The sequence below is a fragment of the Fulmarus glacialis genome, unplaced genomic scaffold, assembly GCF_000690835.1.
Source record: "Fulmarus glacialis isolate BGI_N327 unplaced genomic scaffold, ASM69083v1 scaffold1102, whole genome shotgun sequence".
Lineage (NCBI taxonomy): Eukaryota > Metazoa > Chordata > Aves > Procellariiformes > Procellariidae > Fulmarus > Fulmarus glacialis.
This window is the reverse complement of record NW_009198203.1, coordinates 1-27780: the sequence shown is the minus strand read 5'-3', so window position 1 is coordinate 27780 and position 27780 is coordinate 1. Positions and strand designations below refer to the sequence as shown.

The following is a 27780-nucleotide window of genomic DNA, read 5'->3' as shown; positions in this document are numbered from 1 at the left end:
CACGTACCGTACTACATTTTGGAGCATTACATAAAGCCACACATTGATGTGCATGCCTCTTCAAAGGTTTGGCAGCAGCCAGGTACTTTCTCATAACCTTACAATTTTCATTCTGGGTATCAGAACCAAGTCCCATTCAAGAAACAACCCACAACACATAATGTTATGCCTGCTACCAGCCAGAGGGCACGTGCACCTCATCTTTGTTTTCACAAGCCATAGTCTTGGCAGGATGAGTCATTCTTCCGGTGACGTGGTGAAGCAGCTGTCTTCGTAGGTGATGGAGAAGCCGCACCAGGTAATTCAGGCCCACCTTCAGCAAGGACTGGTGCAGAGGCCAGGAGAGGCACTTTCTTCCTTCCCAGGAAGCCAGCTCCTTCAAATCCCATTTTCTTTTTGCTTTCTGCTTTGGCTTCACTCTCCTCTTCTGGTCCTCTTCTTTTGAGATCTAGAGAACTCTCTGGCAGTCGGTGAACCTCTGTACTGCAACACCCACCTGCCTCTGTCACACCTGTGCCTCGCCCTTCGAGTGCTGTAGTCAGGACTGCCTTCCTCTCAGCTGCACTGCCCTCAGCTGTTGCCTTCCTGGCCTCTGTCTGGCTTGAATTCCCATTTGCAGCAGCTGCCTTTTCTGTTGGGCTTTTGCTGGGTAAGTTAAAAGCCTGGAAGTCCCGGTAACTGTGAAAGCTCTCCGTCCGCCTTGCTCTTGCCAATAGGGGGCTTTCTCTGTATGGCCGCACAGAACCATACGTGGCTGTTTCATGGATTGTTTCGTGGTGCTGCAATTGGAGGCTTCAAAAAAGAAAACCAACAGTCAAGGACAAGAAGAGCAGATGTGAGGCTGAGAATAGCAGCCGGTTCTTCTGGACACCTTGCTCCCACCCACCACTGCAACTCCCACTAAAATAGCAATATACTCATCACAACCCCCCCACAAGGGCTTCCAGATCACTTACTTACTTCAAATTCTCCTACGATACTTTAATCCGCACACATATAAACCAACAGAAATCGAGGCATATGCGTGTATAGTTCAAGACACTCAGGGCTCAGCTGCAGCCTTCAGGTCACCAAACCCCTCTTTGCCTACCTGAAGGGTAAAACCTTTGATGTCTGCAGCAGGTGCCACCCTTGCTGACCTACCTGGAATTAGATTCCCGAAGCCGGTTTGGCTGAACTACTGAGGTGGCAGGACTGATGTTGGGTGTGGCACAGCGAGACGTACTCAAGTCACACTGGTCAAGCAACTTGAGCAGCTCTTCCTCTGTGGGGCCGCCAACATCTGAAAGAGACAGCTCTTAGTGCCCAGGTCCATTTACTGTAGTCATGCAGATGTGAGGACAGAAAAAGAACCACACCACAGTCCTGGCATAACACAACTTACCTTTGTCTTCACTCTTATTAACCATGTCCATAGCTGTGGTCAGGTCCCACATCTGGATGCTGCCATTTGAATGCCCAGTGAAGAGGTAGCGGCGTGGCCGGGAGCCCATTCTGCTGGATCCTTCACATTCTCGCACGGTAAATGATGAGATGGTAGTGCAGTCAACTGCCTGGATCTCACAGATCCTACAGGAAAAGAAACTCCAAGTTACCAAAACAATTGCACCTGGCAGAGTTTGGCCAGTAAAGTCAGTAATGTTTTGATTTTCTGAGAAGGCACCAAACTTGCCCTCAGAAAAAGACCTTTCTTCCAGACAAAACTCCTTCCCCTGCAAGACCGGCATGCTGCTCAGCTGCAGACAGTACCTTCCCTGCCAATCCATCTGCAGTCTTACTACTTGTTTATTTTTCTTAGGGAACCCCATATGTTCGCTGTCCATTTTCAGTCTGCAATGATTAGAAACCTAAGGCTCTCAACAAGAATGACAGCAACTAGCCCCTTCAGATGCTAGACACTCTAGGAAACCAACCTGCAGAAACAGCACATTTAACCATATAAAAGAGATACAAAAAAATGCAAGGATGATAAATCCAAGGCCATCTATACCTATAACTTTTGTCTTATGACAACTGCAATATTACTTGAGATGGCAGATCTCCATTGCTTTTCTCCCTTTATTTTAGAAGCTTATGTGGGGAGTGAGAGGAAAAGGACTCCCAAAACTAAGCTGCTAAGCCACACTCCACACCAGAACCTCACATATTCTGGGTAATTTGTTTTACTGGCCCCTTGTATTGAGCTTTTTACCCAAGAAGTGCCAAAATAAGTCATCTAATAAAACTCTCCATTACATACAAATCTAGCCTGAAGGGGGTGGGGGGAAGGCACATCAGTAATCCGCAGGGCTTCTGTCCTCAGTTCAGATGCCAATAGCGTTAAGGCATCAACGTCTTCACCCAGATTAAAAGTTATTAGGCAAGAGATGCAAGAATAGTAAAAAGCACAGAATTGAGATGCATCATCTTTTCTGATCTCTTGCCATCTTCCTAGCCTATCAGGAAGAAAAGCAGCTGTGGTTATTTGGCAACTTTTTTTTACTACATTGGCAGCAACATAGTAGAATATTATGAAGTCAAGCCTAAGTAAATAATTGTATAGCTGACCTAGAAGACAGTCTCTCAATTTTAAAGGTTCTAATATCTTCAAAGACAAGTGCAAAGGAAGAGGGAAGCTGCTTCCCTGTCTACCCTTGTGAGCAGCATAATCCCTGCCACCAGCAACTTCAGCATGAGTTTTGAAATTTAATGTTAGCATAGTACTATGGCTGAGAGGTGCAGATTCTGTACAGGCATACAAATGTTTGTTCTGTGAACTGAGCAGGTGAGCCATCACGAAGAGTCTCTGATACCACATTTTTGCAAAATGCCATTTGGCTTCTAGGTAATAGAACAGATCATTAAGTACAGTTCTGTTACTAACACACAAACCAGAATTCAGCCAGAGCTGTCAAACACATCAGAAGCTTGCTAAGTGCAACTGCATGCATCCCCAAGGGATGGGAGACCCTGCCACCTGAAGAGTCCTGCTCCTTTCCCACTTAAAACCCTAACATGGAGGTACCTTTTCCCAGTTGAAGACAGCCTTACAAAGAGCTTATTTGTGATGGGAACAACTTTTTGGATAAACACCTGCTGATCATCACGTTCACCAAAGGGTCCTAGAGAAAAAAGACAGATCACTTTTTGGTTTTTTTGTTTCAAATCCCTCACCCTCTTCCCCACACAGTCCTGAAGACCCAAACTCATATTAGTATTACCACTGCAACTTTAAAGCATCAGGCCCAGGGAATCAAAGACAACTAATAGCTAGAAAAAGCCACCCAATAGTTAGGAGCCTCTACAGATACAAATCTTAAAGGTGTTTTTTGTTCATTTGTTTTAAAGGACACCCATTATTGAGCTTCCTGTATGTTCCTGGAGGAACTATTATGTCAGTACAAACCTTACATTAGGCCTTTATAATAACAGTAAGTACTTTCTTGTTTTGCAGCTCCTAGATGTCTAAAGGCTTAATCAGATTTCTTGCCATAGGACTGACCCCACCCTGTGTTCACAGGGCATCCTATTCATCAAAGGTTCATTTGCAAGACTCAGACCACAAAGGAATCCAGCCTATCTGTCTACTCATATTTACTGACATGCATTCCTCCAGTATCTTGCTATAGCAATGTGCTAGCACCATTTCCCTCTGCAGTTTCAAGGCTTCAGTAAACTTTGTCACAACTTCAAATTCATTTAAGAATTTTTCACATGTGCATCATTTAACCTCGACTGAACAGCGAACTGGAATTTGCAGTAGACCCAAACCTTGCTATGCTCATCTGCTTTAATACAATCATCTCCTGTGCTTTCTGATATTCTCTAGTTAAACCAAAAGTGAAATGCTACATCAGTTTGCTCAAGGAAGAGGTATAGTATCTGTGAGCGGAAGTTTTTCCCTGCTCTTTTTTTCACCTTCAGAGTAAGCCCTTTAAGGGTACCTACTCTATACAGCCTAAACAGTGAGTATTTCCAGGTGAATCCTACAGATCTCTGCCATCGTTTCAAGGGGAGAGCAGTATATAAGAGCTTACACCCATTAGCCCACTTGCATGTTATAAGGTTGAAGGTCTGTTAAACCTTTATGAGACCAGTGAATGTACAGGCTCAGCACAGCACATTCGAGAGACATCCTACCAATGTCATTTCCAGAACAGTAACTGCCATGACTCTCTGCTTCCTCCAGGGATAAGATTTTGAATGATGCAAGAGGTGTTGAGCCTGGCTGAGTTGAAATCATGCCCCGGAACCGAGTCACAGTCCATGTCCGTACATGGTTGTTATCAGCACAAACTAGAAAGGAAAAGATGTACAATAACATTTACAAGGGACGACAAAACTTTTGAGATAAACTTCTCTAATGATTTCTGTATGATAGTTTTTCAAGATTGAGCGATCAAGCAAAATTTAGTCAATGTCAGGTCATATAGCATCTCCAGACAATTATCTAACAATCCACAAATCGTTGCTGATGTCCTGTTTTCTATTAGTTTTGTCTCTTCCCTCAGAAATTCAAGAAACAAACTGAGGCAGGTGGAACACAACATTAAGGTCTGACTGAGTCAGCACCAGTAGCCTACAGCACACTTCCATCCTCTGTGTGCAGATGCTAGGACAAGACATGCCAAGAGAGCAACCTGGCAGCAGAACCCTCATCACACAATAGTGCTTTTCTATTTCATTCATCAGTTATTCAGATTTCTAAATACAGATGTGCTCTCTCCTGGCACCGAGGGTTTAGCACCAAGTTGCAGGGGAATGGATGACCTCTGGGCTGTTTGTTTGCAGTATAATTGGACACCATGTTTCCTGTTCCTTTTTAAAAAAAAATTGGGGTACCAGCAGAAGGTTCTCTGACATGCCCTGGTTGCTGGATTCTGGGTGAAACAGATTCTTAGAGAGGGAGGAGTGATTGCATCTTCCCTGAAAGCGAGACACTTTCCTGAGCATAAGATAAGACAAACAGGATAGCACAACAAACACTGGGAGATGGCTGAGAAAAGAAGAAACACAGACAGCCCTCTGAAGCCATGGGAAGGCTTTTTCTAGGGCCTAAGAGGAGATGGTGCACATTTTGCTGCAACCCAGAAAGCTCCTGAAAGGCTGTTAAAAGAAGACAAGTCCCAAAGGAACTGCCCACAACAATAATACATTTATTTACAAACCCTTTTATTTCCACAAACGGCAACCTTGGAATAAGACACAAACGGAAGATTCAGTTGTTCTAGTATCTGGTCAAATAAAACCTAGGCCTTTTAACTGCTAAAGGCTTTGAAGAATGCTTACTTTAAGAAACAGGATCCAAGCCAATCTAGCCCCTCCCCCACCCCCAAATCTGTCCAATTCATTTCTATCACATGTGGGAACAACGCAAGTTATAAAGCAATACATACAAATACTTCATTGCTCAGGAGGAGGGGAGAACCGCCAATACAAATTTGTGCACAGAAACGAAGATTACCTGACACAAGGTGTTTCTCTGAGAGCATGATCTTTGTAACAGGACTTCGATGAACTGTGAAGGTCTGAAAGAGCTGAGGCCCAGAGCCAACTGTTTCAGGGTGCTGTACAATCACCCTCACTGCTCCAGAGCTGGTGCCGTATGCAATCTCAATCCAATTGCCACTTACACCTAAAGCAAGCAAGAACACGGTTGTTCCTTCCAGGAATGAAAGCTTGTCTTACTGGGGTCAGGGAATGAGGCAGTAGAAAATAGTATTTCCACGCTTCCATGGTAACATAGATATTTATTTTAAACGCTGTTTACTCATTATTTTCCCATGAACAGAGAGGACATTGTGCCACTAAAAAAGACCCCAACGTTTGTTCAATTCCATACTACAGTCTTCAACACTGTCTTAACAACAGCCTGCTCTCCCATTCTCTCCTCTCTTCTGGAAGTGAAAGAAGAGATGGATAAAGTCATATGACCGGATATTTTGGCAGTCCTCACACTGATATGGTCAATACGTGCCACATACTGTTTATTTTTCTGCCTTAGTGGGAAGCAAATGGGAAAGCAAGGCAAGAGCAGGGAGGACTATAGTTAAAAAGGTCACTGTGGTATCAATATAGTTATGTGAATAACCACTTCTCCAGTTTGGATTTTTTGGGGGTTTTGCTTTGTTTTGGTTTGGGTTGGTTTTTTGGGGTTTGTTTGGTTTTGTTTTTTTTTTTTTAAATTTAAAGATGTGGCTACAAAAGGGTGTATAGACACAATAGCTAAGCATCATTCAGCTCCATATGGAAATGGTGTTTAGTATATTGGTTATAATGTTAGACAGCAAGGTTGTCTCCCCCCCCAGTTCACCACAAACTATTTCAGTGAATACAATTCACAATCTAATTGCATATCTTGTGTAAAAGGCTTAAAACCAGCAAAGGTACATTATGCACAAGCATTAATTTATGATGCATTATGTTATTACATCATACATTAATGTATAATGCATGCTGTACAAGCATATGCACACATACATGTAAGTACATGTACCTATTTATACATATGTACAGAAGTAAGGGGAAACAGTTATGCCTAGTGTTCATCATTCATTTGAAGATGATTAAATGAAGAAAAATCCATTGTTTAAGTCAAGGGCTACCTTGTCTGCTTTAGCCCTGCTATGCAACAATAGAAAAAGTCCATTTAGAAAAAAGAAAAAAACACATCTGTAATAGACTCCCACTGAAGAGACAGTGATAGAATACTGACTTGTTTTAGGTGTGAGGTAGACACTGAGCGCTGTTATAGCATCATTGGAGGGATCATGGTACAATTCTGTAACTAGAAGATCATTGTCTTTCATTCGCAATGGGAACTTCTGCATGTCTGTGGGGAAGAGACATTTGTTTATTACTCTGAAAAGACAGAGTTGTTCTGATGCTACTTAGACCAACTAAAGAGTTTAAGAACAAAGCTGCTCAGTACCACCTCAGTTTTATTCCACCCTGCCCCCATTTCTTACCTATATAGTAAATAGAGCCATTGTTACAGCCCAGCAGCAGAAAAGACCCAGCAGTATCATAGCTTGTGATAGGAACAACATCCTGAACCTAGTGCAAACAGAAAGGAAAGAAATAAACAAATCAAGAAATTAGGTTGCTACTTTCTCAGTTTCCAGACATTTTCAGCACATTTGTTGAAGAACGCCTGAGCTTGGTACTGGTCTGAAGCTGTTGTGCACGCACTCACACATACAATGGCATTCTTAAAGTACTGCTGGTAGACTACCTTCCTTTACCAAACCGGATCTTAAGTCACGGAGTTCAGCAAAAGCATGGAGACAAGTTAGCACAACTGCTCTGGAAGATCCTTCTCCATGTGAAGGCACAAAGCTTATAAGCATTGCAGCTAAACCACATCTTCAAAAGAGGATTTTTTTTTCCCAATATGCAAAATGAGCGTACTTCACACTTTCTGTCCTATCTCTTCTTCCCTTTCTGACAACTCCTTAAGAGGTTGCTGGGCAAAGGAATTAGATGTTGCCTCTATAAGCCTTCCTTTACCCCAGTTCTTGTGTCCCTCTGCCAGCCTCTATGGAGATCTCAGCCTCTAGCAGATATATAATGAGGGGAAAAAAATTCTCGTCCCATTACAATTTCCCACTTCCGATACACATTCACACCAAGTAAACTGGAAGGCAGCCTGTCATATTTTACTTACTGGTCTACAACTTAAGGTGAGGGATTAAGAATGCCCTCTCTTTGCCCTCTAGGATCAAAAGGAGTGCTTATCCCCTCAGGTGGGACAGAGATCTCAAACAAAGAAAAAATTTAGGTTATCCTGGGTATGATCCCCTATATCTCAAGCAATTCTTTTTTGCTTCAGCCCTGAGGAAGAAAAAGCTAAAAGCCATTTTATCCAGAGCACTCAAACATGCACAAAGTTACAGCATTTTTCCTGTACTCCATATGTTTCAGCCAGTCCACTTAATGGACACTGAATACTAATTCATGGAAATTTCAGCTTAAGTTCTCATTTCTCTCTGACCAGCAGCATCCTTCTTTGCTTCAGAGACTTGCAAAATCATTTGCAGAATACCTACAACGAATCTGTTGGATAAAAGCAAAACAAACCAACCAAAGAAATTTCCCTGCACCCGAAAGAGCTAGCACTCTAAACCAGTACCCATTCCTAACGTAAGGATAGTCTGTAAGCCCCTAAAACATATTCTAAGCCTATCACTTAGCCTTACAGAGAAGGCTGCAACATGAATACAGCTTCTGTGTATTTTCGGGGGGTTAGAGGGGGAAGAGGCACTTTACTTCCTTTCTTTGTTTAAAGAACTACGCCTCTCTCACTTATGTTCACCCATAATTCAGCACAGATCCAATGCAAAAATAAATTGTTCTTGGAAAGCACTTGGATTTTCCCCGTATAACTGATGACTGAATGACCTGGAGAAGGATCCTTTCCAATTACTGAAAAGAATTGCTATTCTTGATCTCAATGCTTTCACATAGCACTTTTTCAGATACAGCTGTTTAAGTACCCTACCCTCGCCATAGTCAAATTCATACTACACCTAATTAAATAAGGCATCTAACGATCTGGGCCACAGAATTGGTTTCAAAAGATTTATTTTTTTCCAGACTACCTTAAAGAAGTAGTACAAGAGCAGAAACGCAAGAAACTAAGCAGAATCTCAGCATCTAAAAGTCTATGGATCAAGGTGCAGTGTGCTCTCTGGTTCTGTGGATCAAAGGCACATACAGAAGCTCTCCCATCTGCGGAAAGTTTACAAAACTAATGAAGGTATATACCACTTTACTCATCATCATGCAGAAGACATAACAACTGCAAGGAGAGGTCTGAGCAAGAGGATCCACAATGCTGCCGACAGCAGAGATTGGCTGACTGGGTCAGAGAGATCACAGAAAACAAGGAGAGTCCTTTCTTCTGCAGCAGAGATAGGAACACCAGAGGTGATTCAGCAGTTGCACCTGCCAAGATGTGAACTTTCATTAGGAGACAGAGCGACACTATTCAACAGTCACTGGTAAAACACGGCCAGTGAGAATCCTCACTTCGCAGACTAAGTTTTTCTGTCATACTCTATTGCTTTATGTTACCTCTTATTCTATAACATGAAATATTCTGCTTCCTTTAAGCTCTCCTATGCTAAGAATTTCATTACTGATGTATCTAGCACCCACAACCTCCTCTCCTTGTTGCATCCAACTGAAACATTGCCAGAGGAACAAAACCACCTCAGCTAGTCTGCTCAAATCTCCAAGATGGGAAGAAGATGCGAGAACCAATTAGAGGCAGAGGTCAGATTTACATCTTCAGGGTATAATACATCAAATACAAAAATCACAGTGTAAGGAAGGATAGCTTTGCACAAACTAAGCCTCCTTAAAGTAGAGCTTAGAAAAGCATCAGGAAAGAAAGCCTGGAAGGAAACAAAGTCCTTGGTCTGAAATGGGGCATTGGCACATTCTGTTCCTCAAAACCTCTCTTACTGCAGCAAGTATGATTACATCCTAAGTCCAGAGCTATGGGCAACTCATGGAAAGCAGTTACACAAATACCATGTGTTCTCATGAGGAATTTGAAGATCAGAGGTACAACCCTGCCACTTAAGTCTTTATGGGGTTCTTCAAGAAGAATGTGTTCTAAAGGGAGACGAGGGTCTATAGGAAGATTTTTTTTTTTTTTTCCCCTCTCCTTACTAACAAAAGAGCCTGAGGTACAGAAAGCACCTTGAAAGTGGTTGGATTTGGGGTTTTTTTTGTTTGTTTTGGGTTTTGTTTTGTTGTTTTAGTTTGGGGGAGGATCTGTGTTTGTTTTATTTGGTTTTGTTTGTTCTTGTTTTCTTGTTTGTTTGTTTTTTTGAAAGGGAGCTATTCTCATCCTCTAGGGAAAAAAAAAGAATTAGAAAGCCAAAAAATTTGATTTTAGGACATCCTGGCATATAAGCCCCTCTTAAAGATTTTCTACTCTTCAATAAGAAATGTTTTCACTAAAGGAATAGTCAGTCAAACTGGGGAACTATTAATGTGATGAGAAAGATTTCTGTGGCTCCCCCTGGAAACAAAGATGAATGGGACATCGGTTTTTATTCCTTATGACTTGCTCCTTTAGAAAATAGTGTCAAACGCCAGCTTGTCACATAGCATAAAGTTGTCTCTTAACAGAAGATTTTGCAAGGCATCAATAGGGTTTTAAATAATGTTTTGTTTAATTCAAGACCATACTAACATGTCCGTCTCTGCTGCAGAAGCAGTGCTATCCCATGCTTATTATCTGTTATTTGTTAACAGTACTATCACTTAAGGGTTGAATCAGAACTTAGTCAGCAAACAGTGCAGCAGCCTTAGGTCAGTTCTGCCTCTTGAGATTTGCAAGGCAATTTGGGGATTTTTATTGCATCCAGGTTTTGTGCCACAAAGACGTACATCTGGCTGTGTTACAATCTTTGTTATTCACATGAATGCTCGACTGTTTTCTCAGACTCACACAGACTCCAAGGATCTCTCTATTTAAAATGCATTCTGACAACAGGAATAAAGTCAGTGCACCCAGAAACATCCACATGCAAGAGACATCTTTAAAGCATCACATATATTTCTGCTGAAGAAGTCTCCCATTGTAAAACAATTTTTGAGATCCCCAGATATCAGACTGCCTTCTTAACTTGTTTTATTCTTCTTTCAGACGGTGCAGAAATTGCCATCACACATTCCTCACATTTTTTTTTTTATTTCCTATGATCCTAGTGAATTTTTACAAAGTTAGTAATCCACAAGAAAGTTTAAATATATACACACTTGACATTTATTACTCCAAATCACACCACATCCTTTTATTTGAAAGCCTAAAAAGCCTAAACAATTCAACATTCTGCTCACAGGCACAATACTCAGATATCAAGGTGGGAAACTCCATAACACAAGTCAGGACTGAAAGCCCTGTGACAAGATTTTAATACATGCTTTTAGATTATTTTATTCTCTTTTTACTAGAAAGACGTACCATCTTATTAAAAGTGATGCGGAAAATTGAATTGAACACACCTGCCAATGCTGAGTCACAGCGTTCCACACTCCCACCTTCCCTGTATGGCTTGTAGCCACCAACTGGTTGCCAATGAAGAACAGAGCATCTACAGGGACTCCAAGACTGAACACTCCTACAAAAAATGAAGAGTCTGTGAAGCTCATCTAAAATAAAGAGAAAAAAACAGTAACAATGGAATCTCTCCACTATTATCATATGTCACATTTATTACAGCAGCAAGTAAAGAACAGCCAAAACTGGGTTTGCAGTGTCCTAGGTCAAGCAGCAAACTGGGTTCCATTAAATTCAATAGCAGTGTGATGTCATCTCTGCTGATTCTTTGGAAAGGAGAAGGGAGGCAAGAGAAGGAAGAAGAGCCCATGTGAAATATGCATTCCTTATTTTTCTACAGCCATCAAGTTCTCAAATGGCTTTATACATCCTAAAACATTTAAAAATAAATAAATAAAAATCCTATTACAGCAAGCAGAATTTTTTGTTGTTGTTTTGTGTTTTTTTTTTTTAATCTGTGACTTAAGTGTCATTTAAGAAGCAGTAATTTCATGGTTTTTGCTAGACAGACAAATTTATGCCATACTAGTTTGCAATTACCTTTTAAAATATTGCAAGTTCTCACCATTTTTTTTTTTTAAAGTCCAATCAAACAGACGTAGTCTGAAAACATATTTTAGAAACTAAATACGGCTACAAGGCTTCATCCTTATTCTTGGGAAAAGATTGAACAACCCCAATGTGACGCTACTTGAATACATTCAAATTTCTCTTTTAGCAGAAATACTTGAACCCGGAAAAATAAGCAGCCTGCAAAAGCCTATTTCTTTCTTTCTTTTTCTTTTCATCTCCAGATGTTTAAGTTTGGTTACAGTCCATGAGTAGAGAGTACAGGCTATTAAAAATTGAAACTATATTGGGAACCAGTTTCATCAATCATCACATACTATTCAAAATCTGGAAGATAAGACTTACCAGCAAATGCTGGCCTTCCAAATACAGCAAATGTGGCATCAAAGAACATTTCACTTAGTAAAAATCAAAACACTGCAGAACATGACAGGCATTGATGACTACGGTTATAGAAGACCTTAACATCTGAGCTTTTCCACAACACTTGTCCTCTCTGTAGAGCTTCCTAGTCTCATCATAGATCCAATATGAGTATTTTTAATTGAACTGCAAACTTGGATAGCATACTACATTTTGTACTATTTATTGTACCATGTATTTAAAAGTTACAGCAAACTAAAAAGGGCTGAGATCGTTTCCAAGTTTGCTGGCTATGAATTCCAGCAAACTGGCCCTGTAAGTAACTGAGTTCATAAGTAATTCCAGGCTAAGTTTTACTGCCTGGTAAGTAGAAAAGTCATTACTACTGGGGATACATTACACTACCAAGTGTCAAGCTTCACTCACAAGTTTCCTATTCCGTACTGCTCACTCTACATATTTATATTACTCCTCACTAATACACTTTAACTGCAGCAGACAGGTATCTTCAAAACAAGAGTATCCAATAGCTGGAAAATTTCCCAACATTGTTTTGGACAAATTCAAATGAACAGAGTGCCATTCTCAGAAAGAAGCAGCCCTCTCTTACACCCCAAGACGGAACCTCAGAAAGCTCAATATATACTTATGTTTTAATTAGGATGCTAAACTGTTTTCCAGAGCACAGTACAATCATTCGATGCAGATAAGATTCAGCAGAACAGGGCACATGAAAAAGGCAGTAATAAAAAATCCACAGAAACAACTAGAATTGATTACTCCAGAGAAGGATGAGGTCCAAGGAAATCAAGGAAGACAGCTTGAATGGTCTGGAGGAATTTGAAGTGTCAGTCCTGCTTAGGCTCAACAATCTTGAGACCCGTCCACAGGGGAGACAATGCTATACGTAATGACAGGCTCTTCGCTTAAGGGTCCCTCTCAGTAAAATACTGCTTACAGCAGCAATCCAGCAGCAGTGTCTTATGTAAGTAATATTGAAAGGAAAGAGAGCGCTCTGGGAGAGCTCTATCACAAAGATGCCAGCCCACACAATTTTCTGAGGGTGGTGTCGCCAGGCTCCAATGACTGTTTGGAATAAGTAGTTTCTTTCAGAAGATGATAGCAATATACTATATCTCTAACACAAAGCAGGACTGCAAACATTTGCCACTACAAAGAAACAAGACAGCTATATTCAAGTTACTACTATTTAACACAAGCATATTTTAGTTTTTTTAAACCAAGCAGCATGACCTATTATCCAAAAGAGGAACAGTACATTTTGTTCAAATGTTAGTTGGACTAAAGATTCAATCCTGATGGCACTTTCTCTCTGCTCCCCGCGGCTCCAAGTGGCATTTCCTTTCCTTCACAACGTCACTTCAATGCAGCCTGTTTAGCCAAAGTGCTTCCTTCAGTTTTGTTGCCATGTTCAGTCGTAGTCTGAGTCATCAGAACCTTACAATATTGGCATATTTTAGAGTTTTTATTTGAAGTAAAAGTCCACTTATGGTTTTTGCCTCTCTCCACACTTGATTTCCAAAAATCCGAAATGTTGCTTCACGTTATCTTATTGCAAATCCCAAGGTAACACAAGCAGCCAGTCAAGTCAAGTCAAACCAGAAAATGCAAGAGGAATGTAACAGCGTAGCGCTTAAAGCAATGCCTGTTACAGGAGTACAGCTGTCACACTAACTCTTCCCTGCCTTTAAGATATAGTCAATGGGAGCATAACAGAAGAAAAGGCTTCTCAAGTACAGTGTTTACTCCCTGTTTAATAGAGATATTTCATGTTCAACCGTTAGACACACCTTTCAGATTGGTTTATTTTTTAAATACAGTGGAACCTCCTTTTCTGTTTTGCTGACCATGATTACATACAAGAACTCTACGAGCAAAAGTGCAGTATATGGCTGCATTGTCTCACACGAGACCTTTGCCTTTCCCCATCTTCAAATCTGACTTGGTGCTTCCACTCATTCAAGCACGAAAAAAAGCAACAGCCGTTAATACCTAGACATTGCCTGAGCATCTTTCAAGTAAGCTTCTCCTTTAAAGGCACATGGATCAAAACTTGAGTTTGGTTATTTTGACTTTAATTAATGACCACATTAATTCTCATTACTTCAACTATGGAGATACATCTAATAACAAATTAACTCAGCATTAAGTTTCAAAGAAAAGTGTCCACATAAGGAGATTGCTGTCATACTTTGTTAGCAGTATCCACTGCCAGAGGAAACAGACATTACTGGCGTAATAGTGGTGATTCAAACACCAGGGATTAGGCTAGAGGAAGTTCCTAATAATGTTCCCTTCACTGCCTCCCAAACTTGCCCTGTATTTGAACAATAGTGAGTCAGACAAGCCATCAGATCAGTACCAAGGAATATTTACTTCTGAAAATGTCTTCTTGCTGTTTCTAAACCACCCTAATTGTGTGTCCTTCAGTGCCAAGGTGTACAAGCAATAATTCCTGTATGCTTAGGGCAGTAGAGTGTGCTTTTTCCCTACCTAGACACCCGAGTTATAAAATGAAGAAATTTTCATCTTCCAAATTCCATTTATGAACTACATTTGACAGAGAACTGAAAAACCTTTTCATCACCTCCGTGTAAAAATATGGCTTTAATAAGACAAAGGAAAGAAAAGAGTAGAATCTCTCAGTATCTGTAGCTTTCCATCTCAGAAACTTAGCTCCTTTGTACTATGGCCTAGATTCAAATGCAAGTCCAGGGAAAAGTAACTAATTTGCATCTTCACACAAAAACTCAAGCTGAACTGAACAGTAAGTATTTAGGTAGTATCCGTTCAGTAATCAGACTACTTTTTTATTGTTCATCTTTTTGGAAGGATGAGAAAGGATTCCTCTAGCATGACAGAGAATTAAGTTAATATGCTCCAATACGTTGCTTACTATAGCTTGTTTTGTCACTTTGAGAAACTGATTACTGAACACTACTGATCATACATACCTCAAAATAAGGTCACGGATTTCTTTCTGGTTAAACACACAAAAAAAAAATCCCAAGCACAATTATAGTTACCAATTTCACTGCCACTACCACCATCTTGAATGCTCCACAAGATTATGCTACTCTCTGAGGCAACTGCAACCATCTTATCCTTGTCTCCATGAGGTCCTCCAACCACCTTAGCGTTGAGAGCCACTCGCTCAATTGTCCAGTCCAGATAGGGACTCGTGAACACCTGCTGCCACCCAGATGATTCTTTAATTCTGGAAGGGCAAAGGAGGGAACAGGGAGCAGAGGTTAGAGATTCAGAAACAGACATCTCAGTCTAAGCCTGAACCAATATGGATGATCCAGCCAAAAGCTTGGGCTAGCCAAATGCTACAGAATGAGGTTCAGCATAACACTTTAGAGAAATCTCTACTAATTTCCAGAGACAAGGTGTCTTACATATCATATAAGACACCCAATCATGCCCTAGCACAAAGCTGTGCTATCTAGTCACATTTTCTGTTTATGGTTTACTGTAAACAGACTATACTGAATTGACTATAAGCTTTATTTTTAGAGAATCATTTGCCTGTGCAATTTTAAAGACTTACATGATGCCAGAAAAGCACAATTTATCTGATTTAATTTTAGGCAATAATTTAGATACTTTGCAACTGAGCTACAGCACAGTAAATCTAAGCAGTTGAATTATATAAATGTTAACATGGAAAGCAGAAACATATCTATAGTATTTTTTGCCATTGTTGCCATTCTTTCACTTCAGCATTGCATCCTGCCTGGAGATGAAGCACCACAGATCACTGTACTCTACCCATACAGCATGCAGAAGAAACTGTGGTGAAGTGACTTAAGAGCAGGACTGCAATATCCATAAGCCTTTAAATGCAACCAAGACATTCTCACAAGCTTTATTATCAAGCTTTGAAGACTTCTGCCATACTTCAAAGGGAAAAAAAATACTATCTTTAGGATGCACTGTGCTTTGCTGTAGCTTTTTTACTAAAATAATTATCTCAAGCATTTAAATAATATCTGTTACAAGAAGCATAAAAGAAAGTCACAGAACTAAACATCTGAATATATTTCATTTCTTACTGCATGGGATTCACTGTCCAGTCCACTACAAATTACCACTTACTTTGAGAAGTGATTCTGGCTAAAATTCAGATGTTGCCCTTACATTAAAATAATCCTGACAAGAATCTTAAGAATCACATCACTTGACTGCAGCATAGTAGTATAAGCAAGCTATATTAAAATGTGGGTAGACGGAAGTTGTTTTAAGTGTATGCTGTCCCCTCAAACACTAGGTATTCAAAAAAGTCTGGGCAAATTCACTTGTCAAGCAATAAAAGCAGACAGGTACTAAGATGCAGCAGAGGGGGGGGGGGAAACTGTTACCAAAGCTGTATAAGAGCAGAATGGAGGAGGGAAAATCCCACCATTGTATTCCTAGAGCTCCTGCAAGTTCCAGAAAAAAAAATATTCAAATCAAGACAAGACTGCTACCTTGAGTTACTATGAAGAAAAGCATCATTTTAAATTGGCATATTGACCTGTGCCCTCTTTCAGCAACCAATCAAGTCTGACATGCTTCATCAAAAGCATCATTAATGACTTAAGTTCAATGGTAACAAGTCACATTAAGTAGATGACCAAGCAGGAAAGAGGCAGAATCTTAATCTTTCACTTAAGTGAGCTAGCATCCAAGGAAAACAGTCAGAGATAAAATCCTAAGGAGGGGACAATTAGCACAAAGACAATTGCAAATCATTGCCTCTTTCTCCAGTCAGACCACATTAAGCATAATTGAAAACAAGAACATTAAGTAGAGCAAGAGAAGCCACATTTAGCACAAATTAAAGCAAAACAAATTGCAGTGGTGAATACTAGAGACAAGTTAGATGTGATTTAAGTTACAAAGTTTAAGCAAGTAAATTAGTATTCTACATAGTGAAAAAGGCAGCAAACTATGGCTTCAGTTTGGCAGTAGAGAAAGAAGCTATTCACATTACACTCTTTATTCTCCCTTCTGTTTCTGAACCACACTATGACAGCAGTGTTTGTTTTTGGCAACAGCTCTTGATAAAACATTACTTTTCACTGAAAAGACAGCCACGAATTAAATCAAGACTACCAGATGAGAACTAAAAACAGCTTCTGTAATATAAAGGTGTTACTTATCTTCACATGATCTTAAAATATAGCCAGTTTGTTTACAAAACATTTAAAGACACTTTTCAGCCTTCCAGGTGAAGTAGCAAGTGCTTAACAGTTCTGCTAAGCCAAAACCACCTGAAGTTTAAGACAAGGTATATCACTTATGTAGCAAAAATCCATTAACTGTTTCAAGTTCTTTGACAGTCTTCACAGACTGTCTTCAAACCCATACAGTAGGAAGAACTTTTAAAATTAATCTTCCCTTTAAAAGCCTGCTTTAAAACAGGCTTTTGAAGCAGTTAAATTGGAGTCCATTATTTTTGCAATGGCATCAAGAATTGACATCAAAGCAGCAAAATTTGAATTCCTATCAAGCAGTTTATTTGCATGAGCAAAAGTGGCAATACATATTTATAGGAGCAGACTGAATGCTTGTGATCTACTGTCATTTCAGAGTAAAGTAAACTTTTTGCTTTGCTCAGAACAAATTTTTGGGTTTTTTTTAGATTCCTGTAACCTGACAAGCCACTATATCCATACCTGTAGCAAACAGCAAAATGGGCATAGGCAGCTACTATCCAATTGTGGTGGCCAGCTACTATTAGGACTTTCCGTGGGTCCACAGGAAATCCTAAAAACAACAACAAAGCTAAAGTCAGTCAAGTGATGGGTATTAGAAGATGAGCAGAGACACCTAGCACAGGACAGAGCTCTCTGCTAGGATATGCAACAGAAACTTGATAATGAAGTTTCTCAAGAAACATTTTCAGCTAGATTCTAGTTAGCAATATTACTCCTCACAATCCTTACAACTATTACAATTCTTACATGGCAGGAAGACATTTCATCTCAGTCACTAGAATGCAAAGTGTTCATAAGGAGAAAGAGGAAAGTACATGCCTCAGTTTTAAAGCCTGCCAAATTGGTAAAAATTTGAGGATTGTTATCAAATAAGAAACAATGCTTTCTTTTGTAAAAGTTCATTCCAAATAGTTGGTGCAACCCTGTATTATTGTTCCAGACTGTTAAACTGAAATTTCCAGTATCTCAGAATATCTATAGCTCCTCCATTTATTATCTAGTGGGAGCATGCCTGTTTCTGATCTACAACTAAATTAGGTTTGGCAGAAGCATTGGATGGCACTGGAAATCAGTGGTTATGGTACTTCCCTGGATTAGCTCTCAGCCTTGATAGGCGAAAGAACTAATGCCTTAAGACTGCATCTTCTATCTCATTTTCCCAAGACTGCCCTCTTCCAAACCTGCAGCAACTCACAAAGAAGAATCAGCAATTCATATCCAAGGCTTATTCTTCTATTACCTGGATATAGATTCACTTTTTAACACACTCTAGATTTTCCTAACACTGCCACAATTTACATGATTATAGTAGAAATACGACACTTTTAACAGCATCATTTTGCTTGCAAAGTCAAAAACTGGAAAAATGACAGAATTCAAGCCTATCTTATTTACAGTTTTTAGATATTTTATATGGAAAATACTCTATATAGTCAAACAACTGAAGACTACCTTTACTCTAAAAACTCAAGTCTTGCAGGGCAAGAGAGGCACCAGGAGCAAGAAAGAGCGGCAAGAGCAGGAAGGAGGTCCTGAACAAAGACCAAAGAGACACTGGTCTGTCTGGTTTTTATCATGGCTTTAGTACAGTGTAAGGCATTTGTCTAAGACTGCTTGAAGAACCTTGATTTGCCTTTCTCTCAGCCTCATGTCTTGACTGTGCAGCAGTGAGCCTTAAATACTGTATAGGGAGTAGTGTTTAAGTGTTCAGCAATTTAAGATCAGGCAAACGTAGACTGAAACAAACTGAAACCAGAAATAGTCACTCAGTTTTTATTTCCCCAGTGACAATCATCTTTGCAATTTGTTTTGGTTTTAAAACTGACATTCCTCACCTAGCCTGACTGTACCTTCCCCAGTACCAGCAAGTGTAGGTTGGACACCACCTCCATGAATCTCACTCTCAGAGCAGTTTTGACCAGTTCTAACATCAGCCGGTGGCCCAGCAGTATTATTTATTTTACGGTTGGGAATGCCTATAAGAGAAAAGAGATGTTTTGTCCCACTCCATGAACTTTGGCAATATAACGGATATTCATTCACTTTCAAAATACAGGATTAATACTTGTGCATTTTGATCTAAAGTCTAATTCATCTTCTGTAAGAATTAGGCAATATCATAACACTGAAACAGAAAATGCTTTTGCTCTCTATGTTGACGTTCACAATTTAAGGAACTATCTTCAGAAAAATTGTCAACAATTGGCCAGATATCCCCTAGACTTCAGGTTAACACATGAACTGTGTTCATCTCTACAGAGACGTAAAAATCTAACAAGTACTCATATTGTTGAGGAAAGCTCATTTGTGCTGATTTGTCATCTAGACATAGGGAACCTAAAGTAACTGTACCTTCAGAAAGAAGAAAGCACTCCACGCTGATAACATTTAACTGAAATGTACTTGAAGAACCTCTACTCTAGTCTACTACCAAACACAGCCTGCTTAGTACTAACATGCCACCCCCTGCCCTGCCCAGTACTTTAACTATGCCATTTCACACAGCATACAGATAAAAGCCTAGTTTTTGAATCAGAATGATGTTCGATTCAACCATTCATCTTAATGTTTCCATAGGAAAGCCTTCTCTGGACAGTTTGACAGCTAGAGCAACTACCTCAGCCAATCGCCCCCAAAAACTAAAGCAATAAGTGACTGCAAGCAACATCAGACCATGAATACAAAAATACCTGGAGGAGGCAGGTAGCCATGAAAAAGGACGCTGCCACAAGATGAGCGTTCCAGTTCTTCACATAGTAGCAATCTTCTCACTAAGGAGGAAAAACAGATATGACCATAGCTTTCACTTCCCAGGAAACACTACATGATTTCAAATAACCTTCTGTATCGGTAAGTTTGAAAATCTTCAGGGTCACAACTGCCCAGGAAGTAAGTGGGTCATTAGTATAGTAATAAATATGAGATGACTTCATATTTTAAAAAAAAAAAAAAAAAAAAGAAATTACCTAAAGGAGTGATTCCATAGAATTCAGCTTCATGCCTGAGAACATTAATACTCACTCCCCTAGAGAAAGAAAAAACAAAACAAAACAAAAGCAGCTAAAAACACAAGAACAAAGCGAGTCAATACCTTGAATACAAATACTTGCATATAACTAGATATTACACAATGTGAACATCAAGCTACCTGTTTACAGAATTACCACCAAATGCATTCAACATGTCGATGTTTGAAATCTCAAAGTGATCTTAATATTAATTATCTTTCATTAAAATAAGGATACAGAAACAATAAAGAAATACATTGCCATGTTTAAGTTACAAGAATCCACTAACAAAATATAATGCTACCATTTCTGCTTCCACCACGCCATACACATACACCAGACACGGCCCCAAATCTACCAGGGAGCTGAGTCATACACTAGGCACCCAACTTGCTGAGTAAAACTGAACAATCCTCATTTGAAAAAGTTTTCTAATGCATCTGATCAAATTAATTTTCATTTGAAATAATTAGAACTTCTTACCGTAAGTCTAACTCCTTTGTGCGAAGAAAATTTAAAATGGGTGCAAATGCTGCTGGATCTCGATCAATAAATATCTGCAAAGAAAAATTGCTGTACTTTTAGCATTATTATGAAGCAACCGTCAACTAAAATGCTTTTTTATGCTGAGCATGGGAAAGAGGAGTTGAAGATGAGGCAGTCAGCAGACAAACATAACCCAAAGTTTTTGGACCGCCCCTTTGCTCTCATTATTATTCTACCATCCACTAATTCAACATTCTTAAAAGACATATACGCAAACATGCTGCAAATAGGCACTCAATAAATGTGTTCTTTAAGCTCTAGAGTCTCCATAAAGGTCAATGGCTATTCTCATTTTCTGTCACGTGTTCAGAATGCAGTAAATGTAATAAGTTTAGACTTTATTAAGTCAATTACTCTTACAACTACCTCTACGCTTTTAGCAAAGTACTTGTGTGCCTTACTATCACTCAGTAACATTGCTGTAACTATTTCGCATTTAATAATATCATACACACAGACTGAAATGGCCATTTTGCTATATATATATTTGCCAACAAAAGCTACATTTCCACGTCAGGATTACTCAAATGCATGCTATCTAATGGAAATTACCCCTCCCTCTACAATACAGCAATTAGCAGTTCTTTCTGTTTTAAAAAAGTACAGTTTCTGTCTCCGCATTGTCTGTACAATGCAGAATGAGCACAAAAATATGCACGTTGTTCCAGCCTCATTTATCTCGGAACGAAGATGAGAACCAAGAAATCCAGCAATGTCACTAATTTTCATGAAAGTTTGGAGACCAGACTGGTGACCAGACTGGTGCCATGACATTCAAGTAGTTACATCTGAGACCTTTATTCTGTCCTAAAATCTTTAAAACGTCAATAGACATAAGTAAATTAAATACTCCCAGTCATTCTCCTGCTCAATAGCATGAACAGTATTGCAACTAGGTTTTGAGATTATAAGAAAGAGGATAGTGTATTTTGTATTGAATCTAACAAAAGAAAAGGAAAATACATGGTGACATTTTGAAATTATTTCAAAGTCCCATATTTTCCTCCTATTGAGATAAGTGACAAAACATGAACAAAAGGTCAAGTCCAATTGAACATTACTCCTCATGGACTCTGAAGCAGAGATGGTGCTGTCAGCATTTTAAACACAGGCTTCTGCAACGCTACTATTAGGGCTTATGTAATACAATAGTGACAGAGAAAATACTGGCAAAAGCCAAAACAAGTTTTTAAAAGCACAGGAATGTGAATGTTTTTAGTTCATTTGGCCATTTTTTTTCCATGCTTTTAAGCATAGCTGACTTGGGCAGTGTAACTCCCATTAGCACCCACCGTGAATATTCTTTAGGAGAGAACCTAACTAAAAGCATAACACTAAATTAATGATTTATCAGTAGGTTAATTACTCACAGCACCAGTTTCATCCTTCAGCGTTGAAATTCTTCCACTCAGCAAACTGAAACACAGGAAATCTTCGTTAGATATCCCCCAGAAATGTACTAACACAAATACAAGATAGCAACGCTCTCAGTCAGTTTGCTCTATTTGTGTATTGTAGATTGCGTTTTCGTAAAACTGTATAGCTGAGCAAAGAAAACTGCCTAGGTAAGGCAGAATGCTGGTGAGGGTGACACATCTCTCCTGAACAAAGGAGCAGTGCATGCACACCTAAGAAAAGGCTAAGAGCTGCATCATAAGGACCTTCAGATTCCCAAAGAAAACAGACACAGGGCCTAGCCTGAAAGGATTGAAAAGTTTTCCCAGGCACCCAGAGGGCTGCATATTTTGTAACAATCTAGTAAATCGGTAAAAGCTGCTGAAGTAAAAAGGAAGAGTAAACAATCCATTCTGCAAGGACTTACTGGGCAAGAATGGGGTAGATGAGTTTTTACACCATTTTACTTCAAAGTTTCTCTCCCATCAGATCAAAGTACTTTTGCTCCAGATCAGTAGAAAACACAACACCAAAAGCTTTTTTTACAGATACGAAGCAAACGAGCTAATGTCAATAGTTTTATTTCAAGATTCCATCTGAGTCTGGATAACAATTACCTCTGAGGTTTTCCAGTACTGGATGACTTTCAGAACAACCTCCTTAGATTAGTGTTGAGAGACTGGGGAATAGCAAGGGACTTCCTCCTCGTACCTTTCCTTCCATGGCTCAAAGAAGGTGACATTTCCCTGGCACTCCATTTATCTGAACATTTCAGTAAAACAGGAGCAGGTAATGCTGCCTGTCTGTGTCAGCTGCCAGGCTTTTATTGGGAAAGAAGTCTAAAGTACAAAAATTAAATGTAAGGAAGCAAAACTGCCAGCCTTTAGGTTTTCTTTTGTGTTTGGGATTAACTGGGGTGGTAGAGGTACAGCAACTACAGCACAAAATTACTAGGGTACAAACAGTAAGCAGCATAACCTACAAAAGTAGTAAAAGTTAGCAGAAGGATGTTCAATAATCCCACAGCTCCTGTATCACAAGTTAAAACCCTCAAAACTTTGACTAAATTCAAGGTACAGCAATAATTAAAAAAACATTAAAGGCACTGCTACCTTGTATGGTCAATAAGATCACAAGTGGCAGTGTAGTAACAAAGTCAGTGGCATCTCCCTTTCCTGCAGACTTGAAGACTTATTTCCACAGCACTCCATCTAAAAAGTGACAGCTCTTCAGCACATACAAGCTGCCATAGCATCATTCAAGATAGAAGATACCTTTTGGATAACAGTTTATTTCAAATTAATCTGCCCCATTGCTTGAGATAGGGAAAAAACATTAACAAATAAAGACACTATTTGCGGCATAAATTAAGAACTGAGAACATTTCTTTTTTTTTTAATGACTGTTACATTTGTCTCTCTTTAATGTGATGATATAGTACAAATACCTGGAAAAAAAGGAGTCTGGAATCCACATCAGTGTTTGTCTTGAAGTGCTGAACCTAGGAAACCAAAGTTACAAGTTTAGAATCAGCTGTAAATTTGGAAGGAAGTCTGCTTTATCAAAATACTTTCACTTCTCCTACAAAGCTGATATCAAACAGGTTTGGGAAGTTTGAGATCATTTAAATGCCTGCACAAAGTCGAAGAGATTGCAGATTCTTTGCACAGATTGTCTTTAAGCATGAAGCAGGACTGTCCAGACACCCCAAAAGTGTCATTTTTTATATGTTTGTAACACACTGTCCCAAACATCCTACATTTTCTGGTTCTCATACGTTGCAAAAAAACAAAAACCACCCCAACACGCCACACACACACATAAAAAGCAGCCACTAAAATATAAGTTTATCAACAGCGTGCTACATTTGTCATTAACTGCATGTTACTCTTTACGTAGGACTCAAAGGGTGCTACATTGTGTACTGCAAAAGATTACAGTGAGCTTCAAGTTAATATTTTACAGTAACTTTAATTATTTGCCATTTTGCTATCTGGACCTTCTTAGGGGGACCCAATAACAATAACAGTTAAAAGAAAGAAAGTATTTACTCTGAATCATATTATGAAATATACAAATTATAGTATTACTTATGATGCCAGACAGTATTTTACATAACAAATAACTATGAACTATTTTATACTTCTGGTTTTGATTTAACATGAAGGAAAACAACTGGACTGGCAGCTTAGACAATGAGTTCATGCTCCACATCAGCTCTCTGACTGTACATATCCTCTTATGAGTGCCATGACTAAGAAACCTTTGGTGACCTCTTCGTTAATGGGAATCAAAAAAGGAAATGCAAAAGTAAAATTCCATGACAACTTTCTATGTAGTACAGGAATACATTACAAAATATTTTTTGAATAAAAGTACTTAATCATAATTTATCTAGTTTTCACTGCTTAAACACAAAGGCTATGCGGAACTACCATCCTGCATAACACATCGATTGTGTAGCTGCTCACTGCAAGCATAACAATGACAAATCTGTTCTTAACAGAAAATCTACAGTATCAGCGTTCTAAGCACAAACATGCACAAAGTCTTTCCTAAAAAAAAAAAAAAAAAAAAAGAGAGAGAATCAAAGCAGTTTTCTATTTAAATGGAAAGTAACTTCTAAGTATATTTGCAGTTTTGCACAGCTTTTATCATCAGTAATACAGATCACTACCCTTCTCTACTTTAAGAGTAAGGGATGATTCATTTAACTATATCATAGTATGTGCATAATAGAAAACAACAAGTTACATGAATTTTATCCAAGATTAATCTAGACACGGCTTGTAACTATGAGGATACATGCAGCATCACCACTTAGCCCTTTTAAAGGTCTTCACAAGCTAAAGACTTTTATTATCTGATACTTTAAATACTTTACAACTTTCCGATATTTTTGTGATTTTAGAAAAAAAGAAAGGAAAAAAAACCCTAGAGGACTTACAGTTTCCCAGGAAGGTGTGTATAGGTAGAAAGATACGGAAAAAGTACTAGAACCACAGCTAATTGGCATTTTCTACAACACTGAATGATAAATGCTAAATTAATTCTGAAGCCAAAAAAAAGTCTTACGGGACCACGAAGACATTCAGGATCTTTGAATAGATGTTTGAGAATGGTACTATCTTCTCAATACACTACAGCACAATTTCTGATGTGGAGGCATGTTTGCATTTAGGCACATGAGTGAAAGTCAACTATTCAGAGGTGTGAAGATTGAAATTTTGCTGCTGTTTTGACCAGCTGGGTTCCACTCTAGCATTTCCTAAGTCAGTTAAAGAGCTTAGTAGCAAAACATTTGGGACTAGAAGACGTTCCAAAAGAACAAGCCACACAATAAGGAGGACAGGAAAAAGAGCCATCAACTGATTCCACGTTCACCTCCTTGCAACTTTATCAGTGGGTTTAGATGGACAAGGATTTTCTGCCTGTGATTTAGCACTATGGTACCAGTTTAGTAAGCAATACCTCATGTTAACATATACTTTAGAACTTTTAATACATATACATTAACCTATGTAAACAACAAGACAGAGTCCTCCTTTCCAGAACGCAGAAAGAAGCTTAGCTAGCAATGTTTACATGTGTATGTGCATCTGCAGCTCCATGCAGCTAACATGCAGTGGTCAGATGGACATCATGTGAGGAAAACTAGGCAAACCCAGTCCAATATCCTCAAATACTCTTAAGCAGGTGGCAGCCTACAGTTATTTTAAAGAAAATATAGGCAACTGGAAACAGACACACTAAGTATCAGTTATAAAACAACCATTTTCATAGTCTATGGTGCTTGTAGAGTTATCTTATAACCAGAGGGAGATAAAGAGTCAAGAGAATTCACTAAATTTGTTACAGTAATTTCTGTGAATGTTAATTTGCAAGAGGCTTGTGCTCCTAGCAAAGGAATCCACAAAAGCTGAGATCAGGAACTGTTGGAGCAACCACGCACACAACAGAGAAGCTCTGGCAGTCCCAGGGAGCAGTAGGAACCTCATGTCAGAACGTGGAAAGCTGGGGTCTCTGTACTACATGCTCCAAAGTGTAACTGCTGTCAGAGACAGAGGAGAGCACTAATTTCCTCTTCTCATATAACTCTACAAACAAAAGAGTTTCACGTTTCTAGTAAGGGTAACAGGAACTAATGAAGAGGAGGAAATGTGGACAGAATCCCACGCTCCCCCATTTGCTGTCCAGACCATCCACTCCGCTGTCAGCTTTGAGTTACCTGCCTTTGCAAGCTGAAACACCTGGCTCAGATATATTTTTCAAAGAATATGGGCACTACAGGGGAAGCTGAGCTTGCAAAAGACCAAAACCTCTCACACAGAGGTACTATTGCACGTTGTCTCCCTATTAAAAGGGAAGCGTCCATGCACACATTCCCTACGCCTTACATCCAAATGGTATCTGTTGACGAGGATCTAGACCTTCAGCTAGAAGTGAAATACATACAATTGTTAGTTTGCCTTATTCTTCATACTTTTCGGTGTAGGCAAGCCCTCTGAGGACATGTATTTTCTTCCCTGATTCATGCCCGGTACATAATTCTCTGTTCTCTACAGAGGCATTTAATAGATAAGATCTATTTGAAATTATGAGACTGAAGCATCTTTGTGATTCCACTGGTAATGAAAACCTAAACGATGAACTGGCCTATAATTTCAGAGACAAAGTGCACTGAAGAACCTTATTCAGTGTAACACAAACTCTGGTCCAAGCCAACATCAACGTTATCCTGAAAGCATCATTATAGCGGAGTTTTGCCCATGCAAGTTACAAGCAGCTTCTCTGGGCTGAACCAGGTTCTTAATATCTTACTGTAACAGAGGAATTCTACATTGATTTTTATAGCACTCTCCTTTAAGAAATGCTGCAACATACAATTTAGCTATAAGAACAAGTTCATCTTCTGGGTAATGCAAGAAAATTCTTAAAATAGTAGTAGTAGTAGTTCCTACTACTTATAGCTGGTTTCACGTCGTGCGCAGACTCAGGAAGACACATTACTTCAGTTTCCACTAGCTACAGTAATCTGAATGATTTCATGCCTGAGCGTTTTGACAGGAACTTTTGCGCTATTTATCACACAGATTCTGACCACAGCTGTTCCACAATTCTCTATCTCAGCCTGCCAAAATGTCTACATATGCCATCTTCCATGCTTCCAGCGTACATTCAAATACAATACAATTCTTTATGCTGGTTGACAGCAGCAGTATCATATCAACCTTTTTAATACCTTAGTCTCTGAGGCTGCCAGATAGACTGATCACCAGAAGCCCATGGACCTGATAGCAAAGCAAAGCTCTCCGTCCTCTGCTCCCGAAGAAGCAGTATACCCAGAGAGTCCGTAAGACGGACTGGATGGAGCACGTATCTAGAAACCCCAGACGCTGCAGGCAGACACCACGCAGGACTGCCAACAGTTCCCGTACCTGCCTCCTGGTACCCCTGGCTCAGCTCCCCTGCAACTGGGTGAAGCTTTAGTCAGGCTCTCCCGGAGGCAGCACCACGCGTGCAGCACCACGGCCAGACCACGGAGCCCCGGCGGGCAGGTCCCAGGCGACTCGGCACCGCCGCCCTCCCGGGACGGAGCGGCTGCCGGGCCAGCCTA

General features: G+C 39.6%; 1 protein-coding gene across 1 annotated transcript; it reads right to left on the bottom strand.

Annotated features, from left to right (window-relative positions):
* Positions 1–108: 108 nt before the first annotated feature.
* KCTD3 (potassium channel tetramerization domain containing 3) lies at positions 109–23687 on the bottom strand. The gene is made up of 17 exons (XM_009572808.1): positions 23611–23687; positions 22139–22184; positions 20706–20779; positions 20181–20239; positions 19905–19985; positions 19050–19190; positions 17674–17764; positions 15037–15227; positions 11002–11117; positions 6948–7035; positions 6695–6811; positions 5444–5614; positions 4120–4275; positions 3005–3101; positions 1385–1569; positions 1144–1282; positions 109–792 (listed from the first exon to the last, which is right to left on the bottom strand). Exons 1-17 carry the CDS (start codon positions 23637–23639, stop codon positions 210–212), a joined length of 2364 nt encoding a protein of 787 aa, XP_009571103.1. The 5' UTR covers positions 23640–23687; the 3' UTR covers positions 109–209.
* Positions 23688–27780: the final 4093 nt, after the last annotated feature.

Bases quoted from the DNA above. Each gene is read 5' to 3' on its own strand.
- KCTD3 (XM_009572808.1), bottom strand. From the start codon at position 23,639: ATGTGGATTCCAGACTCCTTTTTTTCCAG. The intron at 20,240-20,705 runs GTAAGAAGTTCT...TTCTTTCTCTAG, and splicing joins ACAAAGGAGTTAGACTTACG to GGGAGTGAGTATTAATGTTC. The intron at 15,228-17,673 runs GTATGGATATAG...TTGCCCTTCCAG, and splicing joins CATTTTGCTGTTTGCTACAG to AATTAAAGAATCATCTGGGT.